Genomic DNA, 21,077 nt, shown 5'->3' on the forward strand with positions numbered 1-21,077 from the left:
AGTAGGAAAATGATACATAAAAAATTTGGTGCGCAAGAAGAGTTGAAAAAAGAAGATAGGAAATGAGTATAGAAAGAGAAGTTCCCGTCACATGATTTTGGGTGGCGGCCAGGGTCTTGGAATGAACTTCAAGTCACTGGACGCCACTCACGATTCGTTTTCTATGTCTACCATTCTTAAGCTAACATCAGTATAAAAATAAAGAAAGAAAATACAAGAGGGCACTCCATGTCTAGCATACTTTGTTCATTCTCGTTAAATGCCCAGCAATTAGCACCTCCCGGCTACGCAAACTACCCGGCCTGAACGGTGGTTTTCCCCGATCTACATTAATGTATCCGTCTGGTTGGGCTCACCTAAGAGGGACCACAATTAAGATTCTTCCATCCAGGCCGTGCGTCGTTGCTCACCAGGAGGCGTAGGTCCCTTAAAGAGTTACCTAACTTTAAGCTCCTGCTCACTTACTGTGTGCCTCTCGTTGGACGCGGAGGTGCTGCAAAATATTTACATCTGTACAGTTGCGTTTTTTTTAAGTTTTATTTGAGTGTGTTATGTCGTATGCACCTCGCTCTGGCATTTCTGGTCCATTTTGTTTTCGCTCAGGTTGCCACTATTTATCATCAACGTCAGTCATATCAATATCTGTGTCGTTGGCTAGGTCTGAGTCTGTATCTTCTTCTTGAATAGAGGTGTCAGTGGTGTCATCAAACCCATGGGCACTCTGCTATCTTTGTGAACCGACTGGCCTTCTGTAAGGTCTGTTACGTAGGTATTCTATGTATGGAATCTTGGAGGTTTCGTTAGTCAGTGTATATAGTTCTGTCCACTGGTGCGAGTCGTGTAGTATGGCATACAGTTCGTTCTGTGTGTTCTAGTGGTTGACATGTAGTGTGTGTCTTATGTTTGTGCGCTGCCCGCAGAAGAGGACAATGTATTCTGGAGAACATTCTTCCCCGCATGTGCATCTACTAGTCTGTCGCAGACTCACACGGCTCAGGTGCGTGGGATAAGGGTCATGTCCTGTGAGGAAATGTACCATACCGCGGCTGAGTTCGATATATTTTAGTTTTAGTCTTTCCCTGATATCAGGGAAGAAGTTGTAAAATCGGCGGCCCTTATCACTATTGTCCCACTCGCTCTGCCAGGTATCCACTCGCCATGCTCCGAGTTGGCGTGTTGTCTCAAGCGGTGCACCAGTGATCTGCCGAACCTGGTCTAGTCTCCCCATCCTAAGCCAGAACCTTGCTTACGGTACCTGATGGTTATATCTACTGGGAAGATTCCCATCACAACGCATAGTGCATCGACTGACGATGTGCTGAAGGGCCCCGTCAACAGATGTAGCTCACTTCTTTACCCCCGACGTACATCAATTCTGTTAGTAGAACCGCTGCAGCGTGGACCGCTGTGATGCGTGAAAGAACATAGTCAATGAAGTTCTGAAAAGTACCGAGCAATGCAGACTCCATTGCCGTGGCCAGGTGCGCTGGGTTTCTCGGTGTCAGGATGCACAAGCGAACAGCCTGGTCGAGGTGGTTCCTCAGATTCCCTATTGGATTGCGGAAAATTCATCCTGGTGCCCTTCGAACCATGCACGTACACTGTCCCCTATGACAGATGCATTATTATGTTAATACGTTGTGCCTTCCAGAATGTCGAGATCACCCAGGGAAAGCCGTGAAAACACTCGCTCCTGATTGCAGGGTGTTTGGTTACTCCGTAGGCGCCAAAGGCCATCTGTGCGATGGAACATTAACGTGATTCCAGAATGACATTTTCACTCTGCAGCGGAGTGTGCGCTGATATGAAACTTCCTGGCAGATTAAAACTGTGTGCCCGACCGAGACTCGAACTCATGACCTTTGCCTTTCGCGGGCAAGTGCTCTACCATCTGAGCTACCGAAGCATGACTCACGCCCGGTACTCACAGCTTTACTCCTCCCAGTACCTCGTCTCCTACCTTCCAAACTTTACAGAAGCTCTCCTGCGAACCTTGCAGAACTAGCACTCCTGAAAGAAAGGATGTTGCGGAAACATGGCTTACCCACAGCCTGGGGGATGTTTCCAGAATGAGATTTTCACTCTCCTGCGGAGTGTGCGCTGATATGTGATGGTAGGAGAGGAGGTACTGGCAGGAGTAAAGCTGTGAGTACCGGGCGTGACTCGTGCTTCGGTAGCTCAGATGGTAGAGCACTTGCCCGCGAAAGGCAAAGGTCCCGAGTTCGAGTCTCGGTCGGGCACACAGTTTTAATCTGCCAGGAAGTTTCATTAACGTGATTCATCTGAAAAGGCCAGCTGTCACCATTCATTGGACGTCCAGTTTCGATTCTGGTGAGAAAATTCCACCCTTAGTCGACAGTGAACAAGAGTCAGCATGGTTGCATGAATAAGACGCCTGCTGCGGAGGCCCATACAAAGTAACATTCGCTGAACGGTCGTTGAGGAGAGGCTGTGGTTAGCCTCTCGGTTCATCTGGGTGATCGAGGCTGTTGTTAGCCCCTCGGCTCATCTTGGAGGTCAGATGGCCATCAGTTGCACGTCTGTTTGCCCAAACATATCTCCGGAGATGTCGTCCTCCCCTGTCATCTATGGCTCCTAGTACATCGCTATTGCTTGGGCGCGGTTTTTGGATAGCGCCACACAGGGTGTACTTCAACCATGGTGGGAAGCAAATAGTTTATAAACTTTATTCGGAAATGCTTCCACCCTTGGACCGAAAGGCATTAATCACGCCTCTTTTGGACTTCAGATAAATCGCTGTTTCTGCATTAAGGTAACGGCTACACTGTTATCCGCGTCCCCCCTGATACTCTTCATATACCCTCCACTGCTAGCGTCACTGCCATTTGCTGTCTGTGAGAGGTTCTAACATAGACGGTGGTGACATTTATGTGTCTGGAAAGTGAACATTGATAAAAGGACACAGAATAAATACTAGTCCGCGTGATTTACAATGCTAAACGAAAGCGTAACTTGCCTGGATGAGTCGTCAAATACTGTGTAATTCCAGCCTCAGCGTTTAAAAGGTTCGCTCAGGGCACTTCACGTAAGGAACAAATATCCTGGAACACTGTTCACTCATTCCACATCTGCACTGTCACAGCCAGACCGTCCGAGGCAGTAGTTCCCTGGAGTTGTACAGATCTCTGCGCCGTATGTTATCCGAGAAGTGCACGGTATGGTGTCTGAGTGGTCACTGATGCGTTGTCCTGTAGACGCCCTCTCTAAGTGCCTTCTGCCTTTTCCATTGACACGATTCTGCCTGTTTAACTCTGAGGGACTTCCCTTGAACATTACCTATCTATCATTAAAATTATAACGAAGTTGTAGCTGGACCGGTAATGCCAACAGTGTTTTCACATATCACCTTAGATGTGCAGCAATGTTTCATATTTGGTACAAAATCAGAAATAAGTACAAATAGTGACATAAAGTAGGGGAGAGTTGGTTAAAACAGGGGACGTAATGAACTATGTGTATCAACCTCCTGAGTTTTAAATCACTAATTGTCCAATCTGTCTACTTAGAATTGGGCATGAAAAACATATATTTAAAAACAATGCCTGATCACAGAGAAGAATTATTTACGCTTCTGTCAACTACCCCATTTTATCAGACTAGTTGGGTAAAACAGAGGACTACATTATAACTAAAATTTAAAAAATACTCCATTTACAAACCCTGACAATCACTTCATGAACAAAAATCTCATTTATATGGTTCATCATCATCATCATTAATACCGGCGCACTGTTCATGAGCCCATGCAGCAGCCTTCTTCAGACATACAATTGGAGAAAAGTTCGTTACAATAAATTCAAGCTCTATTATTATTTACTCCTCCTTCTTCTGACGATGTCCTATACTCCCGTACTTTTCCACCTTTCTTTTCTTTCTTCTGTGACTTCAGTAAGCCTGTAACTGTTAGAATGTGGCCCCATTTGAAGTTTCATTTTGGGAGTCTTCCCCTTTTTCATAGAAGACTTTAATTCTTCCTTATAAGGTGAACTTGTAAGAACAGCTGTCTTTTCTCTTCTTCCGTGAGATTTTTGTTCCTTTCTTTCAGCTATCGGCACTGCTTTAATGTCTTTCGGAGAGACGTGGAAAGCTGAAGTTGAAGGCTTAGGCCTATCCGACTGAGAAGACCCTGGTGTGGTTGGAAAAGATGTTTCTCTGTTTAATGACTGTGAAGTAGCGGGACATCACCTTTCTCCAACGGTGGATCAGCGTCTGTTGACATGATACATCCAATCAGGGAAAATATCTGCATCCAGTGGGAAGATTCCAGTTTTACGGAATTCATTTACAGCAGTCTCAATAGAAGCAGCTTTCATGAATGCTGTCCCATACACCTCTGAAACTTGATTGGTGGTTATCACGTGTCCAGGACGACACTTAATCCACTTTCTAACCTCTTGAGAGTAATAATTACCCATTGGGGCCATGAATGCGACATCCAGGAGCTGCATTCGGCGGGTGCAGTGTGGGGGGAAGCATAAGAGATGAACATGGTTTTCTCTAGCCATATCAATAACTTCAGTATTTTTTGTGCGTGTTGAGTAACCATCTGAGAGCAGAAGTGGTCGAGCGGTTCTAGGCGCCACAGTCTGGAACCGCGCGACCGCTACGGTCGCAGGTTCGAATCCTGCCTCGGGCATGGATGTGTGTGATGTCCTTAGGTTAGTTAGGTTTAAGTAGTTCTAAGTTCTAGGGGACTGATGACCTCAGCAGTTAAGTCCCATAGTGCTCAGAGCCATTTGAACCATTTGATACTCGGCAGTAGATCCTGGCGGAGCATTATCCAGAAGCTCAGGCTTGGCTATTTGTCTAGGGTACACAAATATTGTGGGCATATAAATTCCAGAAGCGCTCATAGAGGCTACAGCAATCATTAAGGTGCCTCTCCCCGCGGAAACCAAACCGCCTACTTGGCATTTTCCCCTCAAGGCAAGCCGGCCGGTGTGGCCGTGCGGTTGGGGGCGCTTCAGTCTGGAACCGCGTGGCCGCTACGGTCGCAGGTTCGAGTCCTGCCTCGGGCATGGATGTGTGTGATGTCCTTGGGTTGGTTGGGTTTGATTAGTTCTGGGTTCTGGGCGACTGATGGCCTCGGAGGTTGGGTCGCATGGTGCTCGGAGCCATTCGAACCCTCAAGGCAAGCACCTCTGATTGTTTATTAGGGACTGTTGTTATTCCTGTCTCATGCCCATTATAGAGTCTATCGGCGGTGAAGTTGTACCTATTATAAAGTTCTAACAGCAAACCAAAGAACTGCTTCTCCACTGCGCGGTTAAAGCCCATTGCTCTGCCAAGAGATGTTGGCTCAGCAGAACGTAGGCTTATTTCCGGGTTCCTCTTCAAAAACGAATAGAGCCAGCATTTACCTACCATCTTCTTAGTCTTGATGAAGTTAAGCAGCAGGTTATTTTTCTCTGCCAGTTCGAAAGCAAGACTCCGCACTTCATCGATAGTCAATCCAAACAATCCGCTTTCCATATATTCAGCCAGTTCAGTTTCCTGCTCCTGATTAAATACAGGTTTGTAGCAGGCTAGACCTAAAACAACTACAATAATAATAATAATAGCAACAGTTTAATTAATTTCTTCAAAAATAGTAAATAGGCCGACCTGTCTTTGTAGTATCCTCTAAACACATGCTACTCCAGGCCTTTTTTACACGTGCTTCCAGAGTACTGTGAGGAACCCCAAAAGACTTTGATGCTTTCAAATAGCCCATTGTTTGGGCAAAAACTGAAGCTGCAGCTTCTTTCATAATCTCTAGAATCCATGACTGTCTGTCAGTTTTTCTTTTATAAGCCGCCATAATTATGGTATAATTTAAGTTAGATCCTGTGAATAATAATAATAATAATAAATTTTCTGATTGATCAAATTAAATAAACAATTTTAAAAACGCAAACGACGAGTTTTAGATCAACTCGATAAGTTTTGTCAAACTTAGTGGCACCCTGTTTCATCCGACTACGCTATGTCAAGAACAAATTGATTTCAACACCCTTGAGCGGGACCAACATTTTGAAACACGCAACGAACTGTAGTGCAGACAACGTTTAACTTATATCATACTTACTTTACAGTCTTCAAAATAGTGTCTTGCAAATATAAACGCACAATTCACAGCCGAATATTACAACAGAACACTGCAAAAATGTATTCCACCGAGAGAAGTCACGGTTGCATTCAACAGACTGCAGATACTCTAAGAATGAAGGTCATCGAGTGGGAAAGAGGTTATTATGTTTACCGGGAGATGGCAACACATATCAGACGAGAAAAGTACGATACCCTGTTTCATCATACTACACTTTTATCAGACTCTCAGGTACGCAAAAAATAGGAAAGAAGGTATTTAAATAAAACACTAAATAAAATGACACAGTATTTGCGTTACGAGATGCTTTAGTTTGGTTACCTGACTAGCTTGTCGGGTCATAAGGTGCTCCAAGATGATAAGATTGTGTGGGATTTGGATGAGTTGCTGTAAGGTGGGAATTGGGAAAGGTATGACGATGCGAAATGCAAGGCGGAATACGAATCTTTCTTAGATTTCAAAGCGCTTGTAGGATTTAGGTGAGGCAGAATTCCAGGCAATTTTGGTGCAACTTAGAATGGGGCAAATGAGAGATTTGTAGGTTAGAATAATGGTATTTGGGCTTTTGGTTTTATGATCATACGGCCAAACATTGTTTAAACACATTCAATAAACACATTATATGGTTTAAACACATCAGTAACAACTGTCAGTTTGGATTATTATCTATGTGCAAATTTCAGTGCAATTAAGAAAAAAAGAGGTATAATTTTTATAAAACTGCTGTATATAGATTACGCTTATCTATGTGCAAAATTTAATTTAAAGTCAATCACGACAAAACGTGTGTTATTTTAAATTAATAAATGTGTACAAATACACTTAACTTAATGTGTACGATCTGCCTTCTGATGCAGTGGATAACTGGGGGTCAGTCCTTCGGGCAATGCAGTTCTTCCTTTCAAAATATTTTGGAGAAATGACAGCATCGGTCATAATCCTTTAGTTTACACATCTATTTCTGTCATTGTGTGACTATCTTCAGTGAAAAGTATTCGAACCCTGTAGGCCCATAACATAACAACACAACACTTTCCATGGGGTGTAACATGTACTGTGATGATTACTTCGCACCCTCATAATGGTTGCTCTCGCCTGTTGTCTCGTGTTGCTGGTCTCCGCCGTACTAGTAGGATCTAGATATTGGTGTCGCTGATTATATGGGCAGTCGTAATTCCTTTTGAGCTGTGTATATGAGTTTTCACACCCTAACGTCTGTTGTTGCTGGATGAGTGGTAACGTAGTGAGAGGCCTTTGTATCCCATAGCTCTCAGCTGATTTAGTGTCGTAGACTCCAGCTGTGGCGTGTAAGTAGCTTTAATTCGTGTGTGGCTTTGCGTCGGATTTTACGGAGAGTTGTATTTCATATCTCTTTCTTGTGAAGGGTTGGTACTAAATACTGTACTACGTTAATAAGATGAACGGTTCGGTTGAAGGTGTGGAAAGCTGAGGAACGGAATCACGAAGCAATTCAGTTACAGGTGGTGGCTTGACTTCGCCGTGGATACACTTAGAGTTCTCACGTATTTCTGTGGGTGCAGCCTACCTGAAGTTTCCACGTTCTACCGCACTCGACCAGGAGACTCAAGTGAAGTTGGAGAGAGATTTAGGAGATATGGATGGTGTGGTAGATAGCTCGGGTAGCATGTGTGATTGGTTGTGTCTTATGCATCTTTCTCCATTACCAAATGTAACTCTTAAACCTGTACCTGTACTTTTCTAGCTAAGAGCCGATATTCATGCGGAACGTACTGAAAAGCAGATGTTTCCCTTACTTACAGTGGTGTGGTCTGCTTCCAGAGGCGAGAAGTCAGAGAAGCAGCTGGAGGCGGGTGCACCCCGGGGGCAGCAGGCGTGCACGTGCGGCGCGCAGCCCCGCGAGCAGAGCGATCCAGCCGTGGTGCGGTGCGTGGCCCACGTGTCCGAGTACTGCCGCAGCACCAGCATGCACGGCCTGCGATACGTCGGCGACGTCCAGCGGCCCGCAGCGGAGAGGTAACCTACCGGACAGATCGCCTTTACGTACTGATCTCAGTCGTACGCGACTTGTTCATGAGACCTAGAAAATATTAGATTCAGGGTCCCAGGTAGATGCCATTTTTCTTGACATCCGGTAGGCGTTCGATAGAGTTCCGCACTGTCACCTGATAAACAAAATGAGAGCCTACGTAATATCAGACCAGCTGTGTGGCTGGATTGAAGAGTTTTTAGCAAACAGAACACAGCATGTTGTTTTTAATGGAGAGACGCCTACAGACGTTAAAGTAACCTCTGGCGTGACACTGGGGAGTGTTATGGGACCATTGCTAGTGGATAGTGCCGGAAGTTCCATGCGACTTTTCGCGGATGATGCTGTAGTATACAGAGAAGTTGCAGCATTAGAATATTGCAGCGAAATACAGGAAGATCTACAGCGGATAGGCACTTGGTGCAGGGAGCGGCAACTGACCCTTAACATAGACAAATGTAATGTATTGCGAATACATAGAAAGAAGGATCCTTTATTCTATGATTAATAGAGGAACAAACACTGGTAGCAGTTACTTCTGTAAAATATCTGGGAGTATGCTTACGGAACGATTTGAAGTGAAATGATCATATAAAATTAATTGTTGGTAAGGCGGGTGCCAGGCTGACATTCATTGGGAGAGACTTTAGAAAATGTAGTTCATCAACAAAGTATGTGGCTTACTAGAAATTGGCACAAGTCAAGTAATTGATCAGAAAATGTCCGAACAAGTGCACAAAATTGAAAACGAATTTATAAAAAAAATAGACGAGAAGGTGCACGCCGCGATTGAAGCCAAAGACGTGAGCTCCAATGCGGAAGTGCAGGACCTAAAAAAGGTGGTGCACACTGACATTCCGCTGTGGCAGCGGAATGTCAACCGTCGTCTTGCGGAGCTTGCTGCACGGCGAGACACACACTCGTTCGACCTATACTTCAGTATTGCTCATCAGTGTGGGATCCGTACACGTCGGGTTGACGGAGGAGATAGAGAAGATCCAAAGAAGAGAGGCGCGTTTCGTCACAGGGTTATTTGGTAAGCGTGATAGCGTTACGGAGATGTTTAGCAAAGTCAGGTGGCAGACTCTGGAAGAGAGGCGCTCTGCATGGCGGTGTAACTTGCTGCCCAGGTTTCGAGAGGGTGCGTTTCTGGATGAGGTATTGCTTGTACCTCCCGAGGAGATCACGAATGTAAAAATTAGCGAGATTCGAGCGCGCACGGAGGGTTTCCGGCAGTCGTTCTTCCCGCGAACCATACGCGACTGGAACAGGAAAGGGAGGTAATGACAGTGGCATGTAAAGTGCGCTCCGCCACACACCGTTGGGTGGCTTGCGGAGTATAAATGTAGATGTAGATGTTACCAATTTATAGGCGAGCCGTGCACTTGACTCAAATTTCATTCATCCATTCGCCGACGAAGATCACGCAACGTCAGTACAGTTACAGTTCGAGTAACTTTTTCCGTAGTTCCGACACACAGGGGTTCGACAAAAATACGGAAAAACCAGGAGAAATGCATGCTTGAACATAAATGAAGATGCTAACCAAACTTGCAAATTGCGTTGTCGTATTTAAGCACCAGCTTAAACAGTATAATTTTAATACGTTGCAAGGATCAGTCGTGGTCAGAACAGTGATCTATGTAGTTGTGAGTGACTCATGTTGGAGCAAAGTGAAGCTGGGTGAGACATCTACTTTGGCAAAGCCGAAACAGAAGAGAATCGAAGCATCTGCGGTATGGTGCTACAGAAGATTGTTGAAATTAGTTGGACTGATAAGGTAAGGAATGAGGAGGTTCTTCGCTGAATCGGTGAGGAAAGGAATATGTGGAAAACACTGACAAGAACGGACAGGATGATAGGACATCCGTTAAAACGTAATGGAATAACTTCCTTTGTACTAGAGGGAACTGTTGAGAGTAGAAACAGTAGCCGGCCGCGGTGGTCTAGCGGTTCTAGGCGCTCAGTCCGGAACCGCGCGACTGCTACGGTCGCAGGTTCGAATCCTGCCTCGGACATGGATGTGTGTGATGTCCTTAGGTTAGTTAGGTTTAAGTAGTTCTAAGTTCTAGGGGACTGATGACCACAGATGTTAAGTCCCATAGTGCTCAGAGCCATTTGAACCATTTAAAAACTGTAGAGGAAGTCACAGATTGGGATACATCCAACAAATAACTGAGGACATAGGTTGCAAGCGCTACTCTTTCGCACAGGAGAGGGTATCGTGGCGGCCTGCATCAAACCAGTCAACGGATGACTCAAAAGAAAAAAAAAGTGAGTTCTAATGGGGAAGAGTCGCTGGTGCTCTTATGGTGAGTGTTTCCGTAACCAAAGTGGCCGATGTGTTCGGTGTTTCGAGAGGCACCGTGTCAAACAGTTACACGCATACAGGGAAAGCGGAAAAACATCATCTGCTAACTCACAACGCGGTGTGTGTTGACTGAGCGTGACGGACGGTCATTGAAAAGAACTGTGACAAAAAATAAGAGAGCGACAGTTGCAAAGGTCACTGCACAGCTGAGTGGCCCACTCGCGAACCTTGTGAGCACCAAACTAACACGAAGGGGGCTCCGTAATCTGGGAATAGTAAGGCGATCAGGAATTCCAGAACCACACATTAGTGATACAAATACCCATAAAAGGAAAACGTGGTACCGAAGTCATAAAACCTGGCCTAAATAATGCAAAACTCATAATAGGTAAACGAGGTGTCAAGGTCATAAAACCTGGCCTATGCTTTAATGGAAGAAAGTCGTTCGGTCGGTTGACTTGTTTCATACTGCTTCCAACTTCTTGCCTAGTTTACGTCCCAAACGTGGAACACGGCGGAGCATTCAGTGATGATCTGGATATTCAATGGACCCCATGGGTATTCTTTAAGATCCCATTACTGCCAAGGATTATGCGACAATTTTGGTCGGTTGGTTTGTGGACTAAAGGGACTAAACTAATTGGTTATCAGTCCCTTCTTCAGTGTCACACAGTTCACGGATGAAAAGCATACCCCAGAGGAATAGTATCGTCTCAAATCTGGGAAAGGTAAGTAAATCTAAATGTGTAGCCAAACGGAAGCAGAAAACGAAAAAAGCAAGGCAAAGCTGGAAACGTTAACTAAAAGGGAGAAAATGGTAGGTGTTAAAACAGTATAGCAGAGGGCCTGGGCTGACTGATTACAAGAATAGAAAAGAGATGAGTCAGCCATTCTGCAACACATTAAAATCTCCAGCCAAAGAACTCAAGGCAAGAGAAACCCCTATGGTGAAAGGACGAACACCAAGTCAAAGATAGAGCCCCGAAGGGAGCGAGGAAGAGTTAAAATGGAGGTAGGGTGAATGTCTCGGGGAGAACGCCACACACCCACCATTAGATTAAGTGATAAAAACACCCCTCTCGACCGAAACTTAAAACTAGATCAGCCATTGAGGCATTGTCACCTACCACCATAAGTAGTACTCTAGGGTGGCTAAATCTGAACATACCAAAGAGATGTGCTTGAGAAAGACTCCCCAGCACAGGAACAGATATGCTCAAGAGCGCGAGAGATGGCTACACTGCACCCACCTGGCAAGGAAGGCTGTTCAGTATGTCCTGCATGAGCATAAGAGTACTCAATGTGACCATCAATCATAGAGCCATCCCTGTAAACTACCTCCTGGGACTAGAAAGGAACAGGCAGGGTGAACTACGGATTTTGGGATTTGTGAGAGGTCCAGACGAAGCTGTGATCGAGGTATACACCATGGAAGTGATGTTAGTGGGCCAGGAGGAGGGGTTCTAAAGGGAAAGTCTCCAGTTCAGTGAGTGAGAAGGAACCAGACACGGACTGGAATTGTAATCCATGATCTGGGTCGCCATTGTAGGAGATGGATCGCCGTGTTAGGGAAAAGCAGAAGACGGCCATGGTGGGCGAGTGGTTCTAGGCGCTTCAGTCCGGATCCGCGCGACTGCTACGGTCGCAGCTTCGAATCCTGCCTCGGGCATGGATGTGTGTTATGTCCTTAGGTTAGTTGTGTTTAAGTAGTTCTTCTAGGATACTGATGGCCTCATCTACATTTACATCTATACTCCGCAAACCACCTGACCGCGTGTGTCGAAGGGTACCTTGAGTACCTCTATCGGTTCTCCCTTCTTCCAGTCTCGTATTGTTCGTGGAAAGAAAGATTGTCGGTATGTGTCTGTGTGGGCTCTAATCTCCCTGATTTTATCCTCATGGTCTCTTCGCGATATACTGCTTGACTCCTCGGTGAAGGTATGTTCTCGAAACTTCAACAAAAGCCCATACCGAGCTACTGAGCGTCTTTCTTGCAGAGTCTTCCACTGGAGTTTATCATCTACGTAACGCTTTCGCGATTACTAAATGATTCTGTAACGAAGCGCGCTGCTCTCCTTTGGATCTCCTCTATCTCTTCTATCAACCCTATCTAGTACGGATCCCATACCAGTGAGCAGTATTCAAGCAGTGGGCGAACAAGCGTACGTAACCTACTTCCTTTGTTTTCGGACTGCATTTCCTTAGGATTCTTCCAATGCGTCTCAGTCTGGCATCTGCTTTACCGACGATTAATTTTATATGGTCATTCAATTTTATATCACTCCTAATGCCTACTCCCAGATAATTTATGGAATTAAATGCTTCCAGTTGCTGACCTGCCGTATTGTAGCTAAATGATAAAGGATCTTTCTTTCTGTGTAGTCGCAGCACATTGCACTTGTCTACATTGAGATTGAGTTGCCATTCCCCTAAACCATGCGTCAATTCGTTGCAGATCCTCCTGCATTTCAGTGCAATTTTCCATTGTTACAACCTCTCGATATACTACAGCATCATCCGCAAAAAGCCTCAGTGAACTTCTGATGTTATCCACAAGGTCGTATTGTGAATAGAAACGGTCCTACGACACTCCCCTGCGGCGCACCTGAAATTACTCTTACTTCGGAAGACTTCTCGCCATTGAGAATGACATGCTGCATTCTGTTATCTAGGAACTCTTCAATCCAATAACACAATTGGTCTGATAGTCCATATGCTCTTACTTTTTTCATTAAACGACTGTGGGGAACTGTATCAAACGCCTTGCGGATGTCAAGAAACACGGCATCTACCTGAGGTCGTGTCTATGGCCCTCTGAGTCTCGTGGACGAATCGCGCAAGCTGGATTTCACACGATTGCCTTTTTCGAAACCCATGCTGATTCCTACAGAGTAGATTTCTAGTGTCTAGAAAAGTCATTATACTCGAACATAATACCTGTCCCAAAATTCTACAACTGAGAGATATAGGTCTGTAGTTCTGCACATGTTCGACATCCCTTCTTGAAAATGGGGATGACCTGTGCCCTTTTCCAACCTCTTGGAACGCTACTCTCTTCTAGAGACCTATCTAACCTCAGATGTTAATACCATAGTTCTCAGAGCCATTTGAACCATTTGAAAAGCAGACGGTAATTTAAATATTTATTTGAGATGCAAATCTGCACAGTATAATGGGCAAGCAGTTGCCCTCACCTGATCCTCAATGGAGGAATCCCAGCTTCCAGGAGTAGGCTGTTCACTGGGTCCATTCAAAAGCATTCCTCATACGTTGAACTCCTCAATGGTGCATAGGGTCCAGCATCTGCCATGCTGAGTGCGATGCTCAACCATATGCCAGGCTCCCACAGTCAGGTTGGGACTGTACAAGGACTTTGTACAGTTTTAACAGTGTAGGACGGTCTGCTCGTCAGTGTAACTCTGGCATCAAAAAGGTTAAGGTGCTACCAGCAGTTTTGCTAAAGTTGACGAAGATGGGGAATCCAAGTTAAACGGACGTCGATAACCAGTCCTAAAAAGTGATAAAAGGTCACTATATTAAGCAGTTGGTCATCAAGATAAAGATGTGGGTGTGGATGAACTGCACACTGCATGGTGAAATTCTTAGCAGCTAAAAACTGAAAGCCTTCGGAGAAAGCCAAGGAGTGCGCCTTTCATATGGCTCGCTGCAGTCGATGTTCAACCACGCCAATAGTAGACGAGAGAGACCCTGCTTGGGTAATGTAGTCAGAACGTGATGTCGCCAAGTGTGTCATAGGCTTTCGCCAAGACGAAAAAGACGGCAATTAGCGGGAAAAGGCCAAGCAGATGGCAGACTCCAGCTATTCGAAGTTGTCAGCGCTGCAGTGACTTTGGCGAAAGCCACCCTGGATTGGAGCCAGAAGGCCCAGAGACTCAATGAGCCAACACAACTGCCAATTCACCATACGTTCGAGCAGCCTCCCAGAACGTTGGGGAGGATAATAGGGCGATGGCTATCCTTATCTAACGGGTTTTTGCCATTGAGACGGAAATTCGCCTTCTTTCCAGATGCGGCCGAAGTCAGCAAGGAGTTGGCGCTGGCAATCTGCTGATAGATGTTTAAACGTTTGTGACTGGATGCACTGTGGCCCAGGGGACAAGTCAGGACAGTGTGCAAGGGCACCGAGAAATTCCCACTCACTGAGTGGAGCATTATATGGCTCATGGTGTCTACATCTACATCTATATTTATACCCCGCAAGGCACCTAACGGTGTGTGGCAGAGGGAACTTTACGTTCCACTGTCATTACCTCCCTTTCTGTTCCAGTCGCGTATCGTTCGCAGGAAAAAGGACTGCTGGAAAGCTTCCGTACGCGCTCGAATCTCTCTAATTTTACATTAGTGATCTCCTCGGGAGGTATAAGTAAGGGGAAGCAATATATTCGACACCTCATCCAGAAACGCACCCTCTCGAAACCTGGACAGCAAGCTACACCACCATGCAGAGCGCCTCTCTTGCAGAGTCTGCCACCTGATTTTGCTAAACATCTCCGTAACGCTATCACGCTTACCAAATAACCCTGTGACGAAACGCGCCGCTCTTCTTTGAATCTTCTCTGTCTCCTCTGTCAACCTGAGCTGGTACGGATACCACACTGATGAGCAATACCCAAGTATAGGTCGAACGAATGTTTTGTAACCCACCTCCTTTGTTGGTGGACTACATTTTCCAAGGACTCACCCAATGAATGTCAACCTGGCACCCGTCTTACCAACAACTAATTTTATACGGTCATTCCACTTAAAATCGTTCCGTACGCATACTCCCAGATATTTTACAGAAGTAACTGCTACCAGTGTTTGTTCTGCTATCATATAATCATACAGTAAAGGATCCTTCCTTCTATGTATTCGCAATACAATACATTTGTCCACGTTAAGGCTCAGTTGCCACTCCCTGCACTAAGTGGCTATCCGCTGTAGATCTTCCTGCATTTCGCTGCAATTTTCTAATGCTGCAACTTCTCTGTATACTACAGCATCATCTGCGAAAAGCCGCATGGAACTTCCGACACTATCTGTTAGGTCATTTATATATATTGTGAAAAGCAATGGTCCCATAACACTCCCCTGTGACACGCCAGAGGTTCTCTATTGAGAACAACATGCTGTGTTCTCTTTGCTAAAAACTCTTCAATCTAGCCACACAGCTGGTCTGATATTCCGTAGGCTCTTACTTTGTTTATCAGGCGACAGTGCGGAACTGTATCGAACGCCTTCCAGAAGTCAAGGAAAATGACATCTACCTGGGAGAATGTATCTAATCTTTTCTGGGTCTCATGAACAAATAAAGCGAGTTGGATCTCACACGATCGCTGTTGCCGGAATCCATGTTGATTCCTACAGATTAGATTCTGGGTTTTCAGAAATGACATGATACGCGAGCAAGAAACATGTTCAAAAATTCTACAACAGATCGATGTCAGAGATGTAGGCCTATAGTGTTGTTCATCTGTTCGACGACCCTTCTTGAAAACTGGAACTATCTGTGCTCGTTTCCAATCATTTGGAACCTTCCGTTCCTCTAGAGACTTGCGGTACACGGCTGTTAGAAGAGGGGCAAGTTCTTTCGCGTACTCTGTGTAGAATCAAAATGGTATCCTCTGTTGAGTGATTTCAGTTGCTTTTCTATTCCTTGGACACTTATTTCGATGTCAGCCATTTTTTCGTTCGTACGAGGTTTTGGAGAAGGAACTGCAGTGCGGTCTTCCTCTGTGAAACAGGTTTGGAAAAAGGTATTTAGTATTTCAGCTTTGCGCGTGTCATCCTCTCTTTCAATACCGATATCATCCCAGAGTGTCTGGATATGCTGTTTCGATCGACTTACTGATTTAACGTAAGACCAGAACTTCCTCGGGTTTTCTGTCAATTAGGTACATAGAATTTTACTTTCGAATTCACTGAACGCTTCACGCATAGCCCTCCTTACGCTAACTTTGTCATCGTTTCGATTCTGTTTGTCTGAGAGGTTTTGGCTGCGTTTAAATTTGCAGTGAAGCTCTCTTTGCTTTCGCAGTAGTTTCCTAACTTTGTTGTTGAACCACAGTGGGTTTTTCCCGTTCCTCACAGTTTTACACGGCACGTACCCGTCTAAAACGCATTTTACGATTGCCTTGAACTTTTTCCATAAACACTCAACATTGTCAGTGTCGGAACAGAAATTTTCGTTTTGATCTGTTAGGTAGTCTGAAATCTGCCTCCTATTACTCTTGCTAAACAGATAAACCTTCCGCCCTTTTTTTATATTCCATATTCAGGGATGCTGCAACGGCCTTATGATCACTGATTCCCTGTTCTCCGCTTACAGAGTCAAAGTTCGGGTCTGTTTGTTATCAGTAGGTCCAAGATGTTATCTCCACGAGTCGGTTCTCTGTTTAATTGCTCGAGGTAATTTTCGGATAGTGCACTCAGAATAATGTCACTCGAAGCTCTGTCCCTACCACCCGTCCAACATCTGAATGTCCCAGTCTACATCTGGTAAATTTAAATCTCCACCTAAGACTATAACATGCTGCCGAAATTTATGTGAAATGTATTCCAGATTTTTTCTCTGTTGTTCTGCCACTAATGCTGCTGAGTCGGGAGGTCGGTAAAGGGAGCCAATTATTAACCTAACTCGCTTGTTGAGTATAACCTCCACCCATAATAATTCACAGGAACTATCCACTTCTATTTCACTACAGGATAAACTACTACCAACAGCGATAAACATGCCACCACCGGTTGCATGCAATCTATCCTTTCTAAACACCGTCTGTGCCTTTATAAAAATTTCGGTAGAATTTATCTCTGGCTTCAGCCAGATTTACGTACCTATAACGATTTCAGCTTGAGTGCTTTCTATCAGCGCTTGAAGTTCCGGTACTTTACCAACGCAGCTTCGACAGTTGACAATTACAATACCGATTGGTCCCCGCGTGTCCTGACTCTGCCCCGCACCCTTTGAGGCTGTTGCCCTTTCTGTACTTGCCCGAGGCCATCTAACCTAAAAAAAAACACCCAGTCCACGCCACACAACCCCTGCTCCCCTTGTAGCCGCCTCCTTTGTGTAGTGGACTCCTGACCTATCCAGCGGAACCCGAAACCCCACCACCCTATGGCGCAAGTCGAGGAATCTGCAGCCCACATGGTCGCAGAACCGTCTGAGACTCTGATTCAGACCCTCCAGTCGGCCCTGTACCAAAGGTCCGCAGTCAGTCCTGTCGACGATGCTGCAGATGGTGAGCTCTGCTTTCATCCGCCTAGCGAGACTGGCAGTCTTCACCAAATCAGATAGCCGCCGGAAGCCAGAGACGATTTCCACCGAGCCATAACATCATTGGTGCCGACATGAGCGACCACTTGCAGATGGGTGCACCCTGTACATGTAGTAAAAGATAGTTATTGTCATTCCACCCGCTGTTTCAGGGTATAAAAGGTTGGGTGCTAATTCTGAGAGGCAGAGGTTCAATAATAATGCCCAGAAAAACGCTCCAGGATTGCGTCTCGGTTGATATAGATGGTTCCATTCGTGGAAATTCTAGGTATACCTACAGGGATCCATAAAGGAGCCTTATCTTAGGCTAAACCTGGGAAAGAAAGATTAACAGTCATTTCGGAGATTCCTATTAGTCCCAACAGACCTACTTCTTTCATTTGTTTAGTCGTCAGACCTGGGCATGGAGCCATTTGGAGGCAATGAGGTGCTCCTTAGGTATGTGCCGCTTGTGACGTAGGAGAGCCCACCTACGGTCTCTAATGGCCTCTGCAATTTGCAGCGACCACCAATACATTGTCTTCCTTCAGGGACAACCTGAGGAACAAAGTATTGTCGATTCAGCTGCAGAAACAACGTTCTGGATCAACTCATCAATGTTGCCATACAATGGAGATCCAATGGTGGTAGCAGTGGTGTTAGCCTCCCAGTCAGCCTTAATAAGAGCCCATCTGGACAAGCATCCAAGTGAGGGTGGAGGGACAGAAAGAATGGAAAGTGATCAATACCACAAAGTCATCGTGGCTCTCCAGGGGATAGAAGGTGGAAGGCCAGAACTGCAAACGGAGATATCAATGGACGAGTATGTGCCACACTGAGATGACTGTGGGCACCTGTATTTTGCTACGGCCAGTAATCTTGGTTCCACCCCACAAGGGTTGCGGGCGTTGAAACCACGCAAAAGCAGGAAAGGTGGGGAGAGATGAAAAATTAGTGGATCAACATGTATTGTGGTATGTCACCGTTTGGAGGAAGGTTGATATTGCAGATGGTAGTGTCCTGCATTGTCCTCACCCTGACAGCCACAGCTTCTAAACGTGTTTGATGGGGCACAGGCTTGCTACATGCAGAAGTAAGGACATATATACATACTCCATCTGACATTATGTTATAGTGATTACGATTTTTGTAATACCCCCAATAGCCACGAAGGACGGGGGTCTGTATTCCTGGATACCAGATTCTTGGAGGTTGCTAAAATCTTCACCTCGTCCTCAGACGTGTAAATGGTAGGGAGTGGTGGTGTGAGGGCCACCGAAGTCTAACATTTCTTGACAGTCTTCTTCTTGGACTGTTTTCCCTCTTGCTGCTCTTTATGGGCTTGCTGGTTTTTCTTTTTTTTCTGAAGACAGATGCAGACTGTGAAGCCCTTCAACCAGCAGCTTGTTGCATCTTCAGACACTTCTTAGGTCACTCCTTTTGGCATGGGTGGGAGGGAGGGTAGGATGCCTTACAGTCCAAAGGAGCTGGAGAAGACTTTTGCTTCTCTGACTTGGAGTGATATCCCTGGCGTTTGGGGTAATGCTCCCAAAGCAGGTGCTTTGGAAATAATGGAAGGGCGGGAACGTAGTCAGGTGGCCCTCAGGGCCGACTGTAGGGGGCTTAGCCAAGGGGCCTAAGGTCGCCAGTGAGGACAATGTCGTTACAGCTGCAGTGTAGGATGATAGCATCTGAAAGTTCAATCTTTCACATTTATGCTAAGCCTCTCAATAAGTTACTCTATCCAGGATCGTGTACTCCATAATTTTCCTATCCTTTTCGGATACCATGCATTCCAGCGAGCAGGGAAACCGGTGATCTCCACAGTTGACGCAGGTGGGAGGAGGGGTACATGAAGTATTCGGATGCATTGGACGTCCGCAGCCTCTACATGTCTGCGTCGGTACACTATCACGTTGGCCTTTTCAGGTAACGAAGCATCCTCAAAAACCAAGATGAAGGCACTGGTAGCAACCCTACTATCTTTTGGTCCCTTGTAGACATACAAGATAGATCATCGTCGGACTGCAGTGGGAAGTTGCGATGGAAAATAAACCTCTGGACCATGTTTAGGTTTTTATGGGGGGTGACTGAAACAGGAAACTCGGCCAGCTTGTCACAGGCGAGCACAGGCCGTGAGTGGGCTAGGGATGCTGTCTGAATCAGGACTCACCCAATTCTCCTTTAGGACAGTGGAACCACCTTCCCAAACTTGCCCTACAGGTTATCAACAGAAAATATAGGCTCTGCAGCAGAAAAGAGTCCCTATCTCTTTTGTTGCAGACTAAATACCGAGTCGAATATGGCTCTCTTTTTTCCATAGTCCTACATTCCTCCCATAGTGTAGCAAGGGAGGAGAACGATTTATGGTCATACTTCTCTCAACTCGTCTGCCTTTCCCTTCCTAGGGACTGCTGGAGCCACGTGGTCACCAGCAAAACATGGATCCACTTCATTGCAGGTCATCCACCATGATGCTGACCAGGGGCGCTCACCATGGGTACTCCCCACCTCAGCAAATGCCAACTCGCAAGATGACTATTGCAAAGATGCTCCAGGTAGACAGGCATCCACTCGTTGGTATACACAGAGATTTTGCAAGTCAGGCATCAGCAGTTCGATCCCTATGTTTTAAGAGGGCTACAACCATGTGGGTACATGACGGCGCCTCAACAACAGACTAGCTAACATGCTGTATATTGGGTGCAAAGAAATTCAGTATTTTCATGGGGGCGAAAGAGGATAGCAGACAACAGATGTAAATGGTGCACGAAAGAGGACAGCAGACAATAGATGTAGTTGCTGCACTCTGTAAGGTCAAATAGTTGGATTATAGGTGAAGTTGCAGAGCCATGACAATAATAGATGCAGAAGGTCTCAGCACACGGTGGATACGTGATGCACCACGTAGCATCCTTCCCTGCCCTTCTAAAAAGTTTTGAAAATGTGGTCAAACCCTGAAAGAGGACCATAATTTAATAGGTCCAAAAGTAAGAGACTCCTATTAATCGCCTTCTACGACAGGCTGGAATATTTGGATCTATTCCGGGCCCCAAACTCACAAAGGGGAGGCCCATAGGGTTCAATGTTTGTTCCCCAATGATGACATTTTATAACAAGATGACAGGGTCATTGTTCGCACAGCTCGTATCAACCAGGACTGATTCTGTGAGCACGAGGATGAATTGTGGCAGCTCTCGAGGCTACCACAAGCACCATACCACAATATCATTCAGCCTTACTTGTCTACTTTGCAGATAAGGATTCCTGATAACTACCCATCTTCAATGTCGTTACCTGTACTTGCCTCTATTTTGGAGGAAGAATGGTATGAGATTCCCTTTAAAACCATACAGGAGCTGTATTTCTACCTTCCGAGACAAATGGAAGCTGT

The 21,077-nt window shown here is 45.6% G+C and overlaps 1 protein-coding gene across 1 annotated transcript in view; it reads left to right on the forward strand.

The window, feature by feature from the left end:
- The window catches only part of LOC124775855 (pickpocket protein 28-like), a 182,002-nt gene that overhangs the window by 30,208 nt on the left and 130,717 nt on the right, over window positions 1-21,077 (forward strand). Inside the window, exon 2 of the mRNA XM_047250689.1 lies at window positions 7,910-8,104. Within this exon, the coding sequence (XP_047106645.1) occupies window positions 7,910-8,104 (195 nt within the window). The remainder of the gene's footprint in view (window positions 1-7,909; window positions 8,105-21,077) is intronic.

The sequence above is a fragment of the Schistocerca piceifrons genome, chromosome 2, assembly GCF_021461385.2.
Source record: "Schistocerca piceifrons isolate TAMUIC-IGC-003096 chromosome 2, iqSchPice1.1, whole genome shotgun sequence".
NCBI classification, from domain to species: Eukaryota; Metazoa; Arthropoda; class Insecta; order Orthoptera; family Acrididae; genus Schistocerca; species Schistocerca piceifrons.